General features: G+C 42.9%; 2 protein-coding genes across 2 annotated transcripts; both read left to right on the top strand.

Moving 5' to 3' along the window:
- The first annotated feature begins 1111 nt into the window (after positions 1–1111).
- LOC110732012 (glutathione S-transferase T3-like) lies at positions 1112–2290 on the top strand. The gene has a single exon (XM_021911932.1). It carries the CDS (start codon positions 1112–1114, stop codon positions 2288–2290), a length of 1179 nt encoding a protein of 392 aa, XP_021767624.1.
- Positions 2291–2782: 492 nt separating this feature from the next.
- On the top strand, positions 2783–4170 carry LOC110732011. Its single transcript, XM_021911931.1, has 2 exons — positions 2783–3621; positions 3720–4170. Exons 1-2 carry the CDS (start codon positions 2783–2785, stop codon positions 4168–4170), a joined length of 1290 nt encoding a protein of 429 aa, XP_021767623.1.
- The last annotated feature ends 14154 nt before the right edge of the window (positions 4171–18324 follow it).

Here is an 18324-nt window from a genome sequence, read left to right as displayed (position 1 = left end):
CCGACTTTTAGTGATTTTGGGTTTTTATCCTTAATTCCTTATAAGAGCACTCCCAGCAGTGAGGAGAAAAGCCCTCACGAGTAAAAATAAGGGTGTAAAAAAAATACCCGAGCATTACGTTAGTGAGGGAAAAAACCCTCACCGTTGAGAGCTATGGAAAACGCACAAGAGTTGAGGGGAAATACTCGTGAACAGTAACAAGTGGGCCCCACTCGTACACGCGTCTTTCCCTTTTTTTTTCCCTTCTGGCTTGCAAAACGACGTCGTTTTGCCTTAAAGAAGGGCGAAACGACGCCGTTTTGAGGGGAAAAAAGGGAAAAAAAAGAGGGGGCAGTTGGCCTGACGCGCGTCAGACCCAGCCAATGGGGATGCGACACGCGTCAGGCTTTATCCTTCCAACCAATCAGATTTTTTTGCTTTTATTACAACGGTTATATTTTTGTAAGGTAAATATAACCGTTGTAATTATAAAAAAAAAAAACAAAATTCACCAACGGATATATATTTTTTTTCTCTATAAATAGACATGCATTTTGATATATTTTGATATACTTTCAAAAAACCTATAAATACTACAAATTTCCTTCTTTTCCCAATTTCTTTGAGTTATTTTCATCATTTTTATTATTATTATTATTCGTAAAAAAAAAAACCCCAGTTATTATTTAGTATTATTATTATTATTATTATTATTATTATTATTATTATTATTATTATTATTATTATTTTTATTATTATTATTATTTTTATTATTATTATAATTATTATTATTATTACTAATAGTAGTAGTAGCGTTAATTTAAAAAAAGTAGTAGTTTTATTGGTATTCTTATTATTATTATTATTATTATTATTATTATTATTATTATTATTATTAATTTCTTTATTATTATTTCTGTTAAATTTATTAATCCTTGAAAAAAATCGTATTATTATATTGTCAAAAAAAAGTAGTAGTATTATTATTGTTGTTGTTGTTATTATTATTATTATTATTATTATTATTATTATTATTATTATTGTTATTATTATTATTATTATTATCATTATTATTATTATTATCATTATTATTATTATTATTATTATTATTATTATTATTATTATTTTGCTAATGGATCCTAACAAACAAGATTTTTCTAATTATTTTTCTGATTTGGGTGATGATTTTGTCACTAACCCTCGATTTCAAACCTTCCTTCAACGAATAGCTACTCAATATCCACCGCAACAAACACCTCCTCAATTTGCACCACAACAAACACCTCCTCAATTTCCACCACCACATTCACCTCCTGTTTATCAAGGGAGCAATTCTCAATATGAAGATGAAATGGAAGAAAGTGTTCCAGATACTCCACAATACCCTCCACCTCCTCCAAGAGTGTCTGTCAATCAAAACCAACCACTTACAAAAGGGAGTCGAATGTGGTCTGTTGCGGAGGATGAAACTCTTATTGGTTTGTATCTGCAATTCAGTGTAGATGCAATTGTTGGTACAAACCAAAAAGCATCTGTGCTTTGGAGAAAAATTTCAGCGGCATATGATGAAGCGCAGGCTGAGAAACCTCACATTCTACCACCAAGACCTTTGAGGAGTTTGGAAAGTCGTTGGAGAAGGATGGCAGCTGATTTAATACAATGGAGTAGCTGCTATGACGAAGCAGGAAGGGTTACAGGAAGTGGCTACAACGAAGCAAATCGAATTAATAACGCCAGTAAGTTATTCTATGCTTTCTCCAAGCCTACTCAACATAATTTTAATTGTCACCATGGTTGGGAAATGGTTAAAAATGACCCAAAGTGGAGGACAAAACTTAGGTGGGCGTTGTCAAGAGAGGAAAGATTAGCTGTAGGTGATGCCGTCGAAGATGATAGTAGTGGCAGTGATAAGCGATGTAGAACCGTAGAGGAAGGTGATACACCATCCACGGGTTTCTGTTCTGGAGGTCTTCCTCGACCCGATGGTGTTAAAAAGGCAAAGGCCAAGCGTAATAAGGGAAAAGAAGTGGCTTCTGATTCTTCAACCATTGGTGAGCAAATGAAGCAGAATAATGCCTGTAGGGAAACAGAGGCACAAATACGGTTGAAGAAGTTGGATTTTGACATGGAAAGGGAGAGGAGGAAACAAAAACAAGTCGAAATTCAACAAAAACAAGTTGACATACAAGAGAGAAGGCTGAACTATGAAATGCTGCAAGATCTACTTTCAAAGGGTACTGATCTAACTCCCGATGAAGAGGCCTACAAGGAGGAATTACGTGCAATGCTATATGGTAGAAGGCACGTGTGACTTGGAGATTTGGCTTATGTTTTATTTAGTTAATGTTAACTTTATGTTTTATTCAGTTAATTTAATGTACTAGTGTTTATTTAGTTTATGTTAAATTTATGTTTATGTAATGTTAAATTTATTATTAATATTCAGTTAATTCACATGTTTTACAAGTTGTTTGAAATTGATAAAGCTGATATCTGATAAAGGTACAATCTGACACGCGTCACATGTCACCTCTGCTCAAACATCAATAACACTGCACAATCACATGCTAAAGTAATGCACTGAATTGTCACCTCTGCTCAAACATCAATAACACTGCACAATCACATGCTAAAATAATGCATTGAATTGTCACCTCGAGTCACATGCAATTTCAATTCCACTTTAACTCACATGCAAACTTACCACTACCATCCAATAATGACTTTCACATTTTCTATATATACCTGTGTTATTATAAACGGAAACAATCCCAAACACACCAACTACCTAACCAAAATAAAAATGTCTTTCATTTCTTCCACCTCAAGCTCCTCTTCTGATGATTTCTCCAAAAAACATGAATTTGATTGCTTAGTTGATGAGTATGTAGCAAATCACCTACCTCATAGATTATTTCCTCCAGACCAACCACAAGAACCTCCACTAAATAATGAAACTGAACTATCAACGGAGCCCAAAAGGGATAGGGAAAGAGAAAAAGGGCATGTGCAACTATACAACGATTATTTCGCGAATAATCCAGTGTATAACGACAACCAATTCCGACGTAGATTCCGTATGCAACGGTCATTGTTCTGCCGCATTATGAGCAAAGTGGTTGAGGGGGATCAATTCTTCCAGCAACGTCGAAATGCAGCTGGGAAGCTTGGTTTATCACCGTTGCAGAAATGCACCGCTGCAATAAGAATGTTAGCGTATGGCGTAGCCGCAGACGCTGTGGATGAATATTTACGTCTCGGCCAAACAACCTCTAGGCAGGCATTGCAACATTTCTGTCAAGGGGTTATTTCACAATTTGAAAGTGAATATCTACGAAAACCTACAAATGAAGATTTAAGGAGAATCCTTCATCAAAATGATCTGCGTGGTTTTCCAGGGATGATTGGTAGTATAGACTGCATGCATTGGGAGTGGAAGAATTGTCCTACTACTTGGAAGGCACAATATGCTGGTCGTAGCAAGAGTGCAACTCTCATTCTTGAAGCTGTTGCTGATCAGGATCTATGGATTTGGCATGCGTTCTTTGGAATGCCTGGGTCATGTAATGATTTGAATGTCCTTTACCGTTCACCGGTATTTGATGATGTTTTACAAGGTCATGCACCACCCATAAATTTACGGTTAATGGACATCAATATGAGTTGGGCTACTACTTGGCCGATGGGATTTACCCGAGATGGCCAACTTTTATACAGGGTATAACACATCCTCATGTTAGAAAAGACAAGTTGTTTGCTGATCAACAAGCAGCAGTTCGAAAAGACGTCGAACGGGCTTTCGGAGTTTTACAAGCTAGGTTCGCTATACTACGACAACCAGCACTTGCATACGACGAAGATATTCTCTGTGATATTATGAAAGCCTGTATAATAATGCACAACATGATCGTTGAGGATGAACGACACAACTACGCACGTGCAGATGTTTTGAGACGATACTACGAAGAAGATCGACCACAACGTACGGTGAGGCGGGCAGACCCGAGCACAAGTGCCACGGTGTTTAACAACGAGCCATTTGAATTCAACGTCGGGCGACCACCCAACATTGATTTCAACACGTATTTGGAGAGAAGGATTTCCCTTCGTGATAGAGAAATTCATTCATCTCTGAAACAAGATTTAGTGGAGCACATATGGCAGAACTTTCGTCATAATGCGGTTGAATAAATAATTTTTTAGTTTGTTATTTGTAACCGTATCGTTATTTATGTTTTAATACTCGTGTTTGTATTTTATTTTAGTAGAACCACTTTTATCTAGTTCGTACTTGTACCGTTATTTAACATCCCATGTGTTTGTATTACCGTTATTGAAGTTCCCATGTGACTATTTAATGTGTTCATTACAAAAATGTGCTACTAATTCAAATGTTAAATTATAAATAAAACGTAATTGAAAAATAAAAAAAAATTATTAATTATAATTAAAACGTAATTGACAAATAAATAACAATCTTATTAAGTTATAATTGAAACGTAATTGAAAAATAAATATAAAAATTATAAATTTTTATTATATTATTTTTAAACGTAATTGAAAAGTAAATATAAAACTTATAAATTGTTATTAAATTATACATTTTTATTAAATTATTTTTAAATGTAATTAAAAAATAAATTATTTTCACATATTTTAATTGTATTGGAAAATTAAATATGTAGTATAAACATTATTTCAAAATAAAGATAAAATAAAAAGATGATGTGTATTATGGTGGGGTATAGTAAATAGTGGAGGAAAAAGTGATGAGAGGTTTTTTTTTCTCCTCATTGATGTAGTGAAAAAAACATTTGATGAGAGAAATTGTATGGGAGGAGTGAGAAAGTGGGTAGAGAGAGATTGAGAGGTTTTTTTTTTCCTCACTGCTGATAGTGATGGAATATTGCTGGGGTTAAAAAAGCTTTTCATTACTTAGTTTTGTTTCTTTTTGGCAGCTTTATTAGATTATTTACTTAGGATTATTGCTCCGTAGCTTTTACTCGCTTTTCGTCAATTTTGTAGTATTAGTTGACTTCTACTAGTTTGATTAATATTACTTATTGTTTTCTTTAACTACTTATTATTATAGTTTTCATAATTAGATTACTATTATTTCTTTAATTTTCTTTAATTCATATTTTTACTATGCTTTACTTAATTGCTTTGATCTTTATCATGCTATCCTTAATCTTTTTTATTAGTTTAGTTTTAATTATGCACGAGTAGTTTAATTCTAGGGTAGTGGGGATTCATGATTAATATGTAGGGATGATTTATTATTATTGATTGTCAATGCTTGATTGATTTCCTATGGATTGATTTAATGTTGTGCAATTAAATTTGCGCAGATTTGAGATTCGAAAGATGAGAATTGATATTTAGGCTTAGTTTCAGTAGGCAGGTTAATTTTTAAATGGTTAAATCAACATTCGAGAGATGCGATGTAATACTGGTAGATTAATTATGTGATTATAATACGTAGGGAAAGCCCTTTATAATATGGTTAATTTTTTTTTCATTGATAATTGATTGTTGTCTTTCATCCCGGAATATTATTTGTTGGTGAACCTATGCCCTAGGCTTTTATTTATTGATTTCTCCCTACTTTTATTCTTCCCTACTTTTACTCTCATTAGTTTAATATCCTTCACAACAATTTAGTTACTTAATAATTTAGATTATATTAATTAATTAGGAATAAGAACACTTGTTTCCCTGTGGATTCGACCCTACTTCCCTATCCACATAGTTAAAGGACTTAGGTAATACTTTTGATTAGGTGATAAGAGTTTAGCCTGTCAAAATTTTGCGTCATTGCCGGGGAAACGATTTTAGTTTTATTTCTAATTATTTTTGCAGTTTAAATTATTTTCTCCCTTCTCAGAGAACGCAAGTTCTTTGGGACAAATTTCTCGTATTTGTTTGTTTAGTTCTGTTTCTATGCCCAAGGATTCTAGATCAGGTTACATTCCATTCGATCCTGAAATTGAACGATCTTTTCATAGACAGAAGAATCTTTCCAGACAGATACGAGCTACTTCCAAAGGTATCACACCTCTGGAACCCCCATCTGATTCTAGCGGTTATGAAGTTTCTTCGGAACCCTGAATCAGGCATGACTCCACCGCCACCACCTCTACTCACAAGCTTAGCAATTATTCGCAACCGTCCCTGACGGATTTTCCACATCTTGCTCCTACACCTAATCTTGATGGAGTGGAATTTGAGATTAAACCCCAGTTTATTACTATGATCGAATGGAAGCAATTTATCATAGCTAAGGGTGAAGACCTGAATATTCATATTGTAGATTTTTGTTAATATTGCAACACCATTAGGCAAGCTGGGGTCACAAAGGACCAAATCAGGGAGATTTTTTTGCCTTTTCTTTATGTGGTAAAGATAAATTATGGTATAATGGATTTAATAGAACTGCACTTGGTATTACTGATTGAGAAACTCTTGCTTTGAATTTCTATAATAAATATTACCTTGCAGAGAGGACAGCTTTGCTAAGGAGTGCAATCCAAAATTTTGCCCAAGAAGCCGATGAAAGTTTTATGAAACTTGGGAAAGATTTAAGGATTTGCAGAAAGAATGTCCCCATCATAAACTAGCATAGTGGCAGATAATCTAAGCTTTCTACAATGGGCTTGGATATAATTCAAGAATGATTTTGGACTCTGCAGCTAACGAAAGATTTATGAATTTGGATGAGAATATAGTGGGCAATGTTGTCGAAGAGATGGCTATTAATAATTATCAATATGGGAATCCCAGAGGGTTTGCAAACAAGGGAAAACACCAAGTCGATTCTATATCCTTTTTGCAGACACAATTGACTTCTATTAGCCAGAAACTAGACAATATTAATAATTCTTGTTTCGGGGTTTTCTGATGTCCTGCGGGAGAGTTACAATTCTGAGACTGGAACCGGACGCCTGTACCTGCAAAATAACGGAGACTCCTGAGAGCTCCGCCTCCAACGGTCAAGTTAGTACCTGATTAAGGAGTAATTAATACGGAAATTAAAGTAATAAGATCTCTCTAGGTGAGAGTGTTTAATGTTGGTAATCTGCTTTGTTAGCGAGATTAGCCGGTTATTAGTGTTCCGTAATGTTTCTGTTCTTCTCTGTTCTTCAGATGAGATTAATTGCTTGATGTTTGCTTGATTTCTTGATCTCCTCTTTAATGAGGATTAATTAAGTATTTATAGTCTTGAGAAGCCTGCCACTCTCTAGGTTTAGGGTAAACCTAGGGCTGACCGGGCCTCTAGACAGGATTGGGCCTTGTTGGCCGGTTTTCCCATTTGGCCTGGGTGGACACGTGGCGTGCCTCGATTAGTCCGTAGAGGACGTATCTGTGATTGACACGTGGCACGCTCCTATTGGCCTACGTGAAGGACACGTGGCGTAACCTGGTTGGTCCACTTGTCAGACGGTGATTGGAGGATAAAAATCCCCTAATCATTTGCCCCTCACAAGTGGCACGTGACTGGTCACGTGTCGCCTGTGACAGGTGTCGCACGGTGACAGGCGACGGCCTGCTACAGGTGTCACCTTGCAAACGGCCGAGAGATTTTCCCGCCCAAATTTTGAATTTGGAAGCGACCCTTCGCCTTCTCACTTTGCCTATATAAGGAAGTGCTGACTTCGGTCATTTTCACATTTGAGAACTTTGCGAGAACATTCGGACCCCTGAACTTGCTCTGACATTTCGGACCTTTTCTGCCTACCGCCTGTTCTGACAAGCCGACTGCACCGGATTTCCAGAACTTCATCAACCGTCACTCGTTCAGGTAACTCAGTTCTCTTACTCTTAATTTTCTTTTTATTTTTTGAAATGGCACCACGGAAGCACACGACACGACCTAAGTTAGTGATCAGCCGGTCACCGGGACGGCTGAATCTAGGACTAGGAGTGCCGCCTGCCCTTTTCTGGACCCATCTTTGCCCTTTATACAAAGTCCGACTGTATCTGTGTCTATGCAGAACGTGATGGCCAGAACAAAAAAGACTGCTATGATATCAAACTTAGACGGCTCCTCCCAAAGGGTGCTCATTAGTGAAACATCTGACCAGGCGCCAGATGTAGAATTGAAACGAGACGGCTGCCAAGCCGACAATTCTGAGAGAGGGGCCAAGGTGGTCCCTTCCCATCTTACCGTTCATATGTCTAATTTTCCTCCTGCTCCTTCTAAGGGAGAGGAGGCGGGCCCCTCTGGGAGAGGGGAGGAGTCGTCCTCTTCGGACTCGTCAGAGGACGAGTCCGAGTCCAGCTCTTCTGGCCACAGTTCTCCAGGCTCAGAAGAAAGAAACAGCCGCCTACAAGAGGCGAGACTTTCTCATGCAGTTGAGAAGGGGGACAATTGGGCGGAGCCGTCCGCCTCTTACAGAGAGGAAAACGCCCATTACTACTGCATGGTACCCCGGGGCCGGATCGTAACCATGCAAGACAAAGTGGAGAGCTTTATTGCTAACCACAGAATGGGCCCGGAATTTTTACTGTTCGTGCCAGATCCAGAAGACACTGTCGTCTGGCCGGCTGGTACCAGCTATGATGACGGCTGCTTTGGCTGCTATGTGGCGGCCATCAAAGCTGGACTGCGCTTCCCATTACATCCGGTTGTTCAGCGGATTTTAGATGGGTATGATTTGGGGTTATGGCAGTTAGCCCCCAACTCTTGGGTAAACGTACTCGGCTATGTGGCCGGGTGCGAAATGTACGGGGTGGAGCCAAGCTTTGAGGCTTTCGCCCACATGAACTATCTCAGCCGGACCCCTAAGTCGGGAGGTACCGGCTGGTATCAATTAACAAGCCATAGGGGTTACCTCATGACGAGAGGTAAGGCGAACAAATGGAAGGATTGGCGGAACACCTTCCTTATCATTGAGGGTTCAAACACGGAGCTGAACCAACGTTTTAACAGGTGGAATAGGGATCCGCCTCTTCTCGCAGGCCGCCGCAGCATGCCGCCTGTTCCCCCAAAGGCTAAAAGAGAGATCCTAGACAAAGGACTCTTCAAAGTAGAGACTAGGGTGAACTCTACTTCAGGGGTACGAGAGCAAGTACCCCTAAACTGCGTCCCGAGCTTCAAGTGGCTCTATGACGAGTACTTTTTGGCCGCCTGTGGCCTCAGCAGTCGGTGCTCTAGAGGTAGTCGGCCTGTCAAATACTCTGTTTTTTCACGCTTTGTTTACTTGGGATTTTACTAACTTTGCTGTTCATTTTTTGCAGCTGACGCCATGAGTAAAATAACAGCATCCAAGACTGCGGCGGCCATGTTGCGGGCCTCTCTCATGCAACAGTCTTGTGCCGACTCCCCTAACAAGGGGGCACCCTTGGTAGGCTTCGAAAACTCTTCCTCTTTTAGGAGTTGTCTTATGCATATACTAACTCTTTTTATTTTCAGTCGGGCACTCCAAGAGCTTCTTCCTCGCAACAGCCGGACCCCAAGGCCCGGAGGACGACTGTTGCAAGCTCTCCTGGGTCTTCCAGGAAAACAGTGGCGGTTGAGAAGCAGCCGGCCACTTCTTCTAAAACCCCGGCGGGGCCGCCTAGAAGTATGGACCATCACTTGTAAAAACTTTCACACTTGCTTCCTTCTTGACTAGGTCTAACTTGCTTTTTTACGCTTGATGCAGCCGGCCCTCAGGGGCTTGACTTGGTTGAGGTAGCCAAGTCCATGATCAAAGTAGTTCCTCCATCTGAAAGGGAGGCGGTCAGGGGTGCCGGCACCCTTGACCTTGATGGGATTGCAGGGGTCCTTGCTGAGGTATACTTTTTGAGTATTTGAATTCCAGGACACCTGATATCTTTTTTGTTTGGAAACTGACGCCTGTTTTCTTTTTGTACTTAGGCCCTGCTCCGAGTTAACAGCCTTCGCAAGCCGATTGATCGGAAAAACAAAGAGGTAAAGGCTGCAAAAGCTATGGCCGCCTCCAACTGTGATAAGGCAATGTTTCAAATTGCCCAAAATGAAGTACTGACCATTGATATTCTTTATTATCAGGCGCAGGCTACCGCCGCTGTTCGAGCTCAGTTAGAGGCGGCCCAGAAGAAGAATGACGAGCTGGAGGCGACCGTCACAAATCTTAAGGCCGAGCTGAAACCTCTTCGCCAAAAAATGCACTCTTACGAAGCCATGGAGAAATCTTTGGCCAACGTAAAAGAACGCCTGGTGAGCCAAGAGAAGAGTCTTACCCAAGAGCTCTCGGAAAAGGCCGAGCAAGAGAAGAAAGAGCTCGTCCGGGAGATGGTGGAAGACTCCGCTCAAATCCAGCGCATGACCTGGGGCCGCCTGTTCCCCAATGCCGACTTTGCCTCATGGGAAAGAACGTACCGCCAGTGTTCGGAAACATATAATCAAGAGATCCTGGCGGCTGCTGAAGAAGAGGCATTGGGAGATACGTTGGAGGAGGAGGAAAAGCCGGTTGTGGCGCTTGTGCCACTTGGGGGTAAGGCATTAAAAGAGGGTGCAGCTGAAGCCGAGTCCAGCAAGAAGAGTGCTGACCAGGCGGCAGCTGCTAATACTGAACTGCCCCCTTCTTAAGCTTAAAGTATTTTTTCCACGGCCTGCGTGCCGTTTGCTTTGTTTTTACCCGGCCAGGGGGCCGGGGCTTTGAATATTTTGCTGGTCTTTAATGACCGGCTTATTTTTAATCAAATTTTTGTTTTGATTCAAATTTGTCTAAGTATTCAATATCTAATATCCCATTGTTCACTAGACCGACTGTTGTACATGGCCGAACGTTGCAGACAGGTACAAATAGTAAGTACGCCGCCTATGCCCCTGGACGACTGGTTGTCTGTTTCCAGGATAGACGATCAGTCGGCCATTTATTCAATCGGTATTCGAACTATTTATTCAATCGGTCTGACCAAGTAAATAGTATTACCTAGTCGCCAAGGAATTAAGTAGGATAACAAGCGGCGGGTACCGGTTGTTTCCCTTTATTGCCAATGTTGGCTTTTAACTCGTAATTTGTGAACCTAGCAAGAGTAGTGGTTGAGAGTCCCTGTTTGTTAAAAACAGGCAGACGACTCATACCTTTTAGGCTCCATACTAAGTTTGAGTGACTATTAAGTTAACATAGGAGTTACTTAGTCTTCGTCACACTCTAGATTGAATAGTAGAGGTACCAGGCGGCGGAGGCCGGCTGATCCTCTTGATTTGCCAATGTTTGTTGGCTATTAACTCAATAGGTTACCTAGTAGGAATAGGGGTTTGAGTGCCCTTGTTTGTTTAAAACAGGCGGACGACTCAAACCTTTTAGGTTCCATACCAAATTTGGAGTGACTATGAGTTAACGTTGGAGTTACTCAGTCGCCGTCACTTTTGTTTGAGAAGTAGAGGTACCAGGCGGCGTAGGCCAGGTAGACCCCTTGATTCGCCAATGTTTGTTGGCTATTAACTCAATAGGTACCCCCTGCATTTATCCCAAGTAATACAGGCGGTCATCTGACTCAGATGTCAACTGCTACCACTGGTTTGGTTAGTGATAGAGTTATCCTTGTCTCAAAAACGGCTACGTGGTTGCCCTTGGGGACAGTCGTATAGGTGCCGTGTAATTAGTTTATAGAACAATGTTCCACCCAAAAGGGAGCTGCTCTCTGCGACGAATTTCATCCGGAGGGATGCCGTCGGACGCCTGCTATGATGTTGGGACAGGTCGTATTAATTTTGTAGATTTGATCAGTTGGCTTGGCGCCTGGTCTGATCATTCGGCCGGTGGCCTTGGTAAGTTCTTGGTGAACGTAGGTGCTAAGTAAAAGAAGGGTAGCCGCCTGTTAGGCACAGGGTCGGCCAGGCCCTAATCTTTTTAGCTAAGTATTGTGAGTAAAATACTCAATGGAGAGTAGCCGACTGTAAAGGTACAGACGGCATGCCCCTCGTAATACAAAATTGAATATTAAGTGCAAACTTTATTAAGTAGCTCTTTACTTTACATTATTCAGAAGAAATATTTTTTAAGGTTATCTACATTCCAAGTTCGAGGCAACGGTTGTCCGTCTGGTGTTTCCAGACGGTAGGTACCGTCCCTGACTTCCTCATAGATTCGGTAGGGTCCTTCCCAGTTGGGAGTTAGTTTGCCAGACTCATTAGCCCTACCAACTGCTTCTATTTTTCTAAGTACAAAGTCCCCTACTTTGAGTGGACGCCTGTGTACTTTTTTGTTGTATGATCTAGTCATTCTCAGGCGATAGATCTCATGGCGCAAAACAGCATTGCCCCTCTTTTCAGGAAGTGAATCTAATGCCAGGCGCATGGCTTCCCAGTTTGCCTCTTCGTCATATAGCATTACTCGAAGAGTCGGCTCGTAGTGTTCTATTGGAAGAACAACTTCCGCACCATAAGTTAGGAGGAATGGAGTTTCTCCAGTCGCCCCTTTTTCAGTCGTCCTAATGGCCCAGAGAACATGTGGTAGTTCATCCGCCCATAGGCCGCCTGCTCGTTCAATCTTTTTCTTGAGACCGTCTGAGATGATTTTCTTAAAGGCTTCTACCTGGCCGTTTGCTTGTGGACGGCCGACAGATGCAAAGTAGTGTGCAATTCCTTGGTCTCCCAACCAGCTTTTGAGAACAGGCGTCTCAAATTGGGGACCATTATCAAAAACCATAGACATGGGAACCCCGAACCGAGTGATGACGTTTTTCCAAATGAATGAAATTACATCTTTCGTCTTGATTCCCTTTACAGCCTCCGCCTCTACCCATTTAGTGAAGTAGTCAACGGCAACAAGTATATACCTTCTGCCGCCTGTAGCAGGCGTATATGGACCCAGAATGTCCACGCCCCACTTAGCAAACGGTAGTGGGCTGTGAATGGTAGTGAGGTCAGTAGCCGGACGGTGAATTAATTTGCCAAACCTTTGGCACTTGTCACATTTTTTCACCATCTCCATTGCATGTGCTTCCAAAGTAGGCCAAAAGTAGCCCTGCCGCCTTGCCCTTTGAGCGAGCATCCTACCACCTATATGAGAAGCACAGTAACCAGAGTGAAGATCATCTAGTATCTCTCGTCCCTTTCAGGAGTAACACACTTTAAGAAAGGTTGAAGGTACCCCCTCTTGTGAAGTTCTCCCTGTATCATTTCAAAACAGGAGGCTCGTTTTTTCAGTGCTGCCGCCTGTTGAGGATCATCCGGCAGTGTACCGTTTGTCAGATATGCCCTGATTGAATCCATCCAGGTTGAGCTTCTGTCTAGGATTCCAATAGGGTTTTCCTCGATGCTTCTCTTCTCCATTACTTCCCAAAAAACAGTTCGAGGAGTATCGGAGGAGGCGGATGATGCTAATTTAGACAGTGCATCTGCCTGGTTGTTTTCTGATCTCGGCACTTGGATCAGATGGAAATCCTCAAGGGAGCCGACTGCTTGTCGGACCGCCTGTAAATACTTGATCATGGCCGGATGGGTTGCTTTGTATTCGCCATTGTACTGACTCACTATCAATTGTGAATCAGAACAGGCGTCTATTTTTCTTGCCCCTGCCGCCTTGCACATGCGGATCCCGGCTAGTAAAGCTTCATATTCTGCCTCATTGTTTGAAGCCTGAAAACTGAAGCGTAGAGCATACTCGAACCTGTCGCCCTCTGGAGATTGACATACGACGCCTGCTCCACAACCATTTGAAGTAGAGCTTCCGTCCACATATACCTTCCATACTTGGTCTGGAACTTGAGAGTCAGGAGGACGAGTCATCTCTACAATAAAGTCAGCAAAGGCTTGCCCCTTCACTGCTTTTCTAGGCTCGAAAGTAACTTCGAGGCTCTGTATTTCTATGGCCCATTTGATCATTCGTCCTGACGACTCCATGATGGTAAGGGGCCGCTTGATTGGTTGGTTGGTATACACGACGACTGCATGTGCCAAAAAGTAGGGCTTCAATTTTTTAACAGCCATGAAGAGTGCAAGACCAAATTTCTCCACTAGGGGATACCTCAACTCGGCATTTTTCAGTACGTGACTGACAAAGTAGACCGGGAGCTGACAGCCGTCCCTTTCAGCAAGGAGCACAGCGCTTAACGCATGATCAGAGACGGCCAGGTACATGTAGAGATCCTCTTTGGCAAAGGGCTGACCAGCCTCGGCAAGGAATGCAAGTGAACTTTTAATTTCTGGAAGGCGGCCTCAGCATCCGGCCCCCATTCAAACCTTGCCTTTTTCTTAATTGCCTGGAAAAAGTATAGGCATTTGTCGCCTGATCGGCTTAGGAATCTCCCCAAGGCCGCTAGACAACCTGTTAACTTCTGAACCTCTCGGATGGTACGAGACGACTGCATGTCAATGACCGCCTGCACCTTCTCAGGGTTCGCCTCTATTCCTCTTTGATTGATAAGGAATCCGAGAAATTTCCCAGACTCAATCCAAATACACATTTCTTGGGATTGAGCATGACATGGTGCCGCCTGAGTGTGGCGAAAGTTTCTCGGAGGTCCGTCAGATGATCTTTCTGAAGTTTAGTCTTGACAATCATATCATCAATATATGCCTCGACGTTTCTCCCAATCTGATAAAAAAACACAGTGTTTATCATTCGTTGGAAGGTAGCCGGGGCATTCTTAAGACCAAACGGCATGACCGTGTAACAGTATAACCCCTGATCAGTGACGAAGGCCGTCTTCTCCTGATCTTTCTTCCATAAGGGAATTTGATGGAAACCAGAATAGGCGTCCATGAAACTCATCAAGGCATGGCCGGCTGTTGAGTCGACCAGATTATCAATTTTAGGCAGAGGGTAACTGTCTTTGGGGCACGCCTTGTTTAAGTCTGTGTAGTCTACACACATTCGCCAGGTGCCATTCGGCTTTTTAACAAGCACCACATTTGCAACCCAGTCTGGGAAGTAACATTGCCGAATGAACCCTGCATCAAGTAATTTTTAAAAATTCGGCGGCTGCCGCCTGACTTCTTTCTTCGCCATGGTTCCGCTTCTTTTGCCGTACCGGCTTCTTTTTCGGATCCACAGCGAGTTTATGTACTGCCAGATCAGGACTAATGCCTGGCATTTCATGGACTTCAAATGCAAAGATGTCCTTGTATTCTTTCAATAGGTTGTGAAAATCGTCACCAAGGTTTCTCAGAGCAGTCGTCCCAACTTTGACTGTTCGGTCAGGACGTGAGTCGTCTAAGATAAGGTCCGCATGCTCACCAGCCGGCTGAGGGCGGAACTCATCCGGCCGCTCCTCTGCCAATGATTGCTATTTTCTTGCTTTTCTTGCGGACTCTGTCTGGGACGCCTTTCTCTTTTTGTCGCCTGTTTCTTGAACAGGCGCACTCTCCTTGACATTGTCAAGGTCTGTTTTTTCTCCACTTGACCCAGTGGCCATAACAGTGGGCTTGACATCCGAGAGATAACACTCTCGGGCCATCCTCTGATCTCCCCTTAGGGAGCCGACTGTTCCATTATCTCTCTCAAACTTAAGCAGCATAAGAGACGGGATTATAACAGCCTTGGAATTATTCAGGGTTGGTCGACCCAGAATCATGTTGTAGGCCGAGAGTTCCTCTACTACTAGGAACCGGACTACCATGTGTCGTCCTTCCCCTTTTTCGCCCAGGCGAATGGGTAAATCTACTCGTCCCAGTGGGTGGACGACTCCTCCTCCAAACCCTATTAAAGGGTGGGAGGCCGGATGTATGCAGTCCGTCTGATATTTCAGTTTTGACAGACATTTGCTGCTGATGAGATCTGAGGAGCTCCCGGTATCTATGAGGATTCGGCCAACTCTCTGGTTGGCCACTTTACATTCAATAACGAGAGGGTCATCATGCGGCCCCCTTACCCCTCCTAGATCCTCTTCAGTGATGACAATCTCAGGAAATGTATATTTGGACGGCCGTTCTTGGTAAACGGAATTTACATCTAACCGCCTTATATTATCTTTGTTGCCCCTAATAGTGGGGCCGCCTCCTGAGAAGCCGCCTGCAATGGTGTAGACGACTGCATCATCTGTATCGGAACTGTCGGCCTGTTGATTCTTTTTGGCCGACTGCTTTTTTGAGGAAGTGTTCCCCGTAGATTTCTTGACATAAGTGTCAAGATCACCTTGCTCAGCCAGGCGGTCTAGGTACCGCATGAGACTGATGCAATCATTGGTGTGATGACCAACGTCATCATGATAAGCACAAATTTTGTCTTGGTTCCGGTTGTTTGCAGAACCCTTCATGGGGACCGGCTTCTCAATTGAGAACCGTCCCTTTATTTCTTTTAGGATAAACTGGTTATCCTTGTTAAACACATACTTTGGGGAGTATGGTTTGAATTCTTTTTTCTTTTTCTAGGCCGGCTGTTTAGAGGAATCAGCCGCCCAGACCTCTTTTCTTTTCTCATCTTTGTTAGACGACTGTTTCTGTCGTCCTTCTCTTTTGTCGAACCTTTTCCCGTCCGACTGTTTTATCGTACACAGATCAGTCGCCTGTATATAGGCTTCTGCTTCAATCAAGGCCTCTTGAAGAGTCGCCACCCTTTTTCGAACTAAATCAAATTTGAAGGTAGTCCCGTCTTTGAGACCTCTAAAAAAGTCAGTATAAGCTACCTCATCCGGTAACCCTTGAATCTGTATTCTCATCAGGTTGAACCGCCTGATGTAAGAACGAAGCCCCTCCTTCTCGCCCTGCTGAATTGTTCCCAAATCAAGGGTCGTTTTCTTCGCAGGGATGTTCATGGCGAAGTTGGAGGCAAATAAGTAAGCAAGCGTCCTGAAGCTGTTTACACAACCAGTCGGCAGATTGTCGAACCATTGCTGTGCAATTCCCTTGAGAGTCGCTGGGAAACACTTGCACCAAGTGGGATCATCCAACCCTTGAAGGTACATCAGGTTGGTGAATGCCATCAGATGGTCTTCTGGGTTAGTAGTGCCGTCATAGGCGCCTACTAGTACATTTTTTACTTTTGCCGGCTGAGCGGCTTCAGTAATTTCCTTGGAGAAAGCCGACGGCTGTTCACCAAGTCTAAGCAACCGTAGCTGCCAGTCCATAGGTTGGACGTTTTTTGCTGCAGGTCCACCAAATGGAGGTGGCTGCATAAAATACTGTTGTTGCGGTACAAATGGTAAGTTTGGTACCGCCTGGGCACTATGAAAGCCGGACTGACGGGAGGTGCCGCCTGACTGACTCTCATGGTACGAATGAGTATGCCTCATCGAGGCATTTCGCAAACTGTCTTGAAAATTTGAAGTAGAAGCCGACTCTGACAATCGGTCACTCTTCTTCTGCTCTAGCAGTAGCCGAGCATCTGTGAACGTTTGCTTTGACCCGTCCGCCTGAATATGACGAACCGGTTTCCTATTTCCCGTAGGATAACGGAATTTTGTGAAAACAAGAGCAGGTGGCTCCCGCTTCTTGGATTTAGGATGAGGAGTCGCCTCTCGCCCTTGAACTGGCTTCCTCTTCAGTGAAGTGGAAGGTTTTTTGGCCGACTGCTCTTTGACTGAAGCAGGAGGCTTTTTGTTGATCAACTCTTGAATCTCTCCCTTGAAGTCCCTCATGAAGGTCATGAGTTCGTTCCTTGTGATGGGAGCAGACCCATCAGTCGGCTGTTGCCGAGCAGGCGGTGCGCCTGCTGGCTCGCTTCCTGTTTGAAGATGCTCCCGTTCCCTCCTTTCGGTATGACGGGTACGTCGGGCCCTTAGGGTCCCGTCTGGAGCTGTATGAGTTTCAACTTCAAATTCACTTTCGGTGTCATGGTCCGACTGAACTTGAGGGTCGTTTAGGGGACGCCTCTCTTCAGGAGTCGGTACAGACTTGGATGCCATCTCTGAAGTACTCTCCCCACAGACGGCGCCAAATGTTTCGGGGTTTTCTGATGTCCTGCGGGAGAGTTACAATTCCGAGACTGGAACCGGACGCCTGTACCTGCAAAATAACGGAGACTCCTGAGAGCTCCGCCTCCAACGGTCAAGTTAGTACCTGATTAAGGAGTAATTAATACGGAAATTAAAGTAATAAGATCTCTCTAGGTGAGAGTGTTTAATGTTGGTAATCTGCTTTGTTAGCGAGATTAGCCGGTTATTAGTGTTCCGTAATGTTTCTGTTCTTCTCTGTTCTTCAGATGAGATTAATTGCTTGATGTTTGCTTGATTTCTTGATCTCCTCTTTAATGAGGATTAATTAAGTATTTATAGTCTTGAGAAGCGTGCCACTCTCTAGGTTTAGGGTAAACCTAGGGCTGACCGGGCCTCTAGACAGGATTGGGCCTTGTTGGCCGGTTTTCCCATTTGGCATGGGTGGACACGTGGCGTGCCTCGATTAGTCCGTAGAGGACGTATATGTGATTGACACGTGGCAGGCTCCTATTGGCCTACGTGAAGGACACGTGGCGGAACCTGGTTGGTCCACTT

The sequence above is a fragment of the Chenopodium quinoa genome, unplaced genomic scaffold, assembly GCF_001683475.1.
Source record: "Chenopodium quinoa cultivar QQ74 unplaced genomic scaffold, ASM168347v1, whole genome shotgun sequence".
NCBI classification, from domain to species: Eukaryota; Viridiplantae; Streptophyta; class Magnoliopsida; order Caryophyllales; family Amaranthaceae; genus Chenopodium; species Chenopodium quinoa.
The sequence above is the reverse complement of the archived record's forward strand: the minus strand, read 5'-3'. Positions and strand labels throughout refer to the sequence as shown.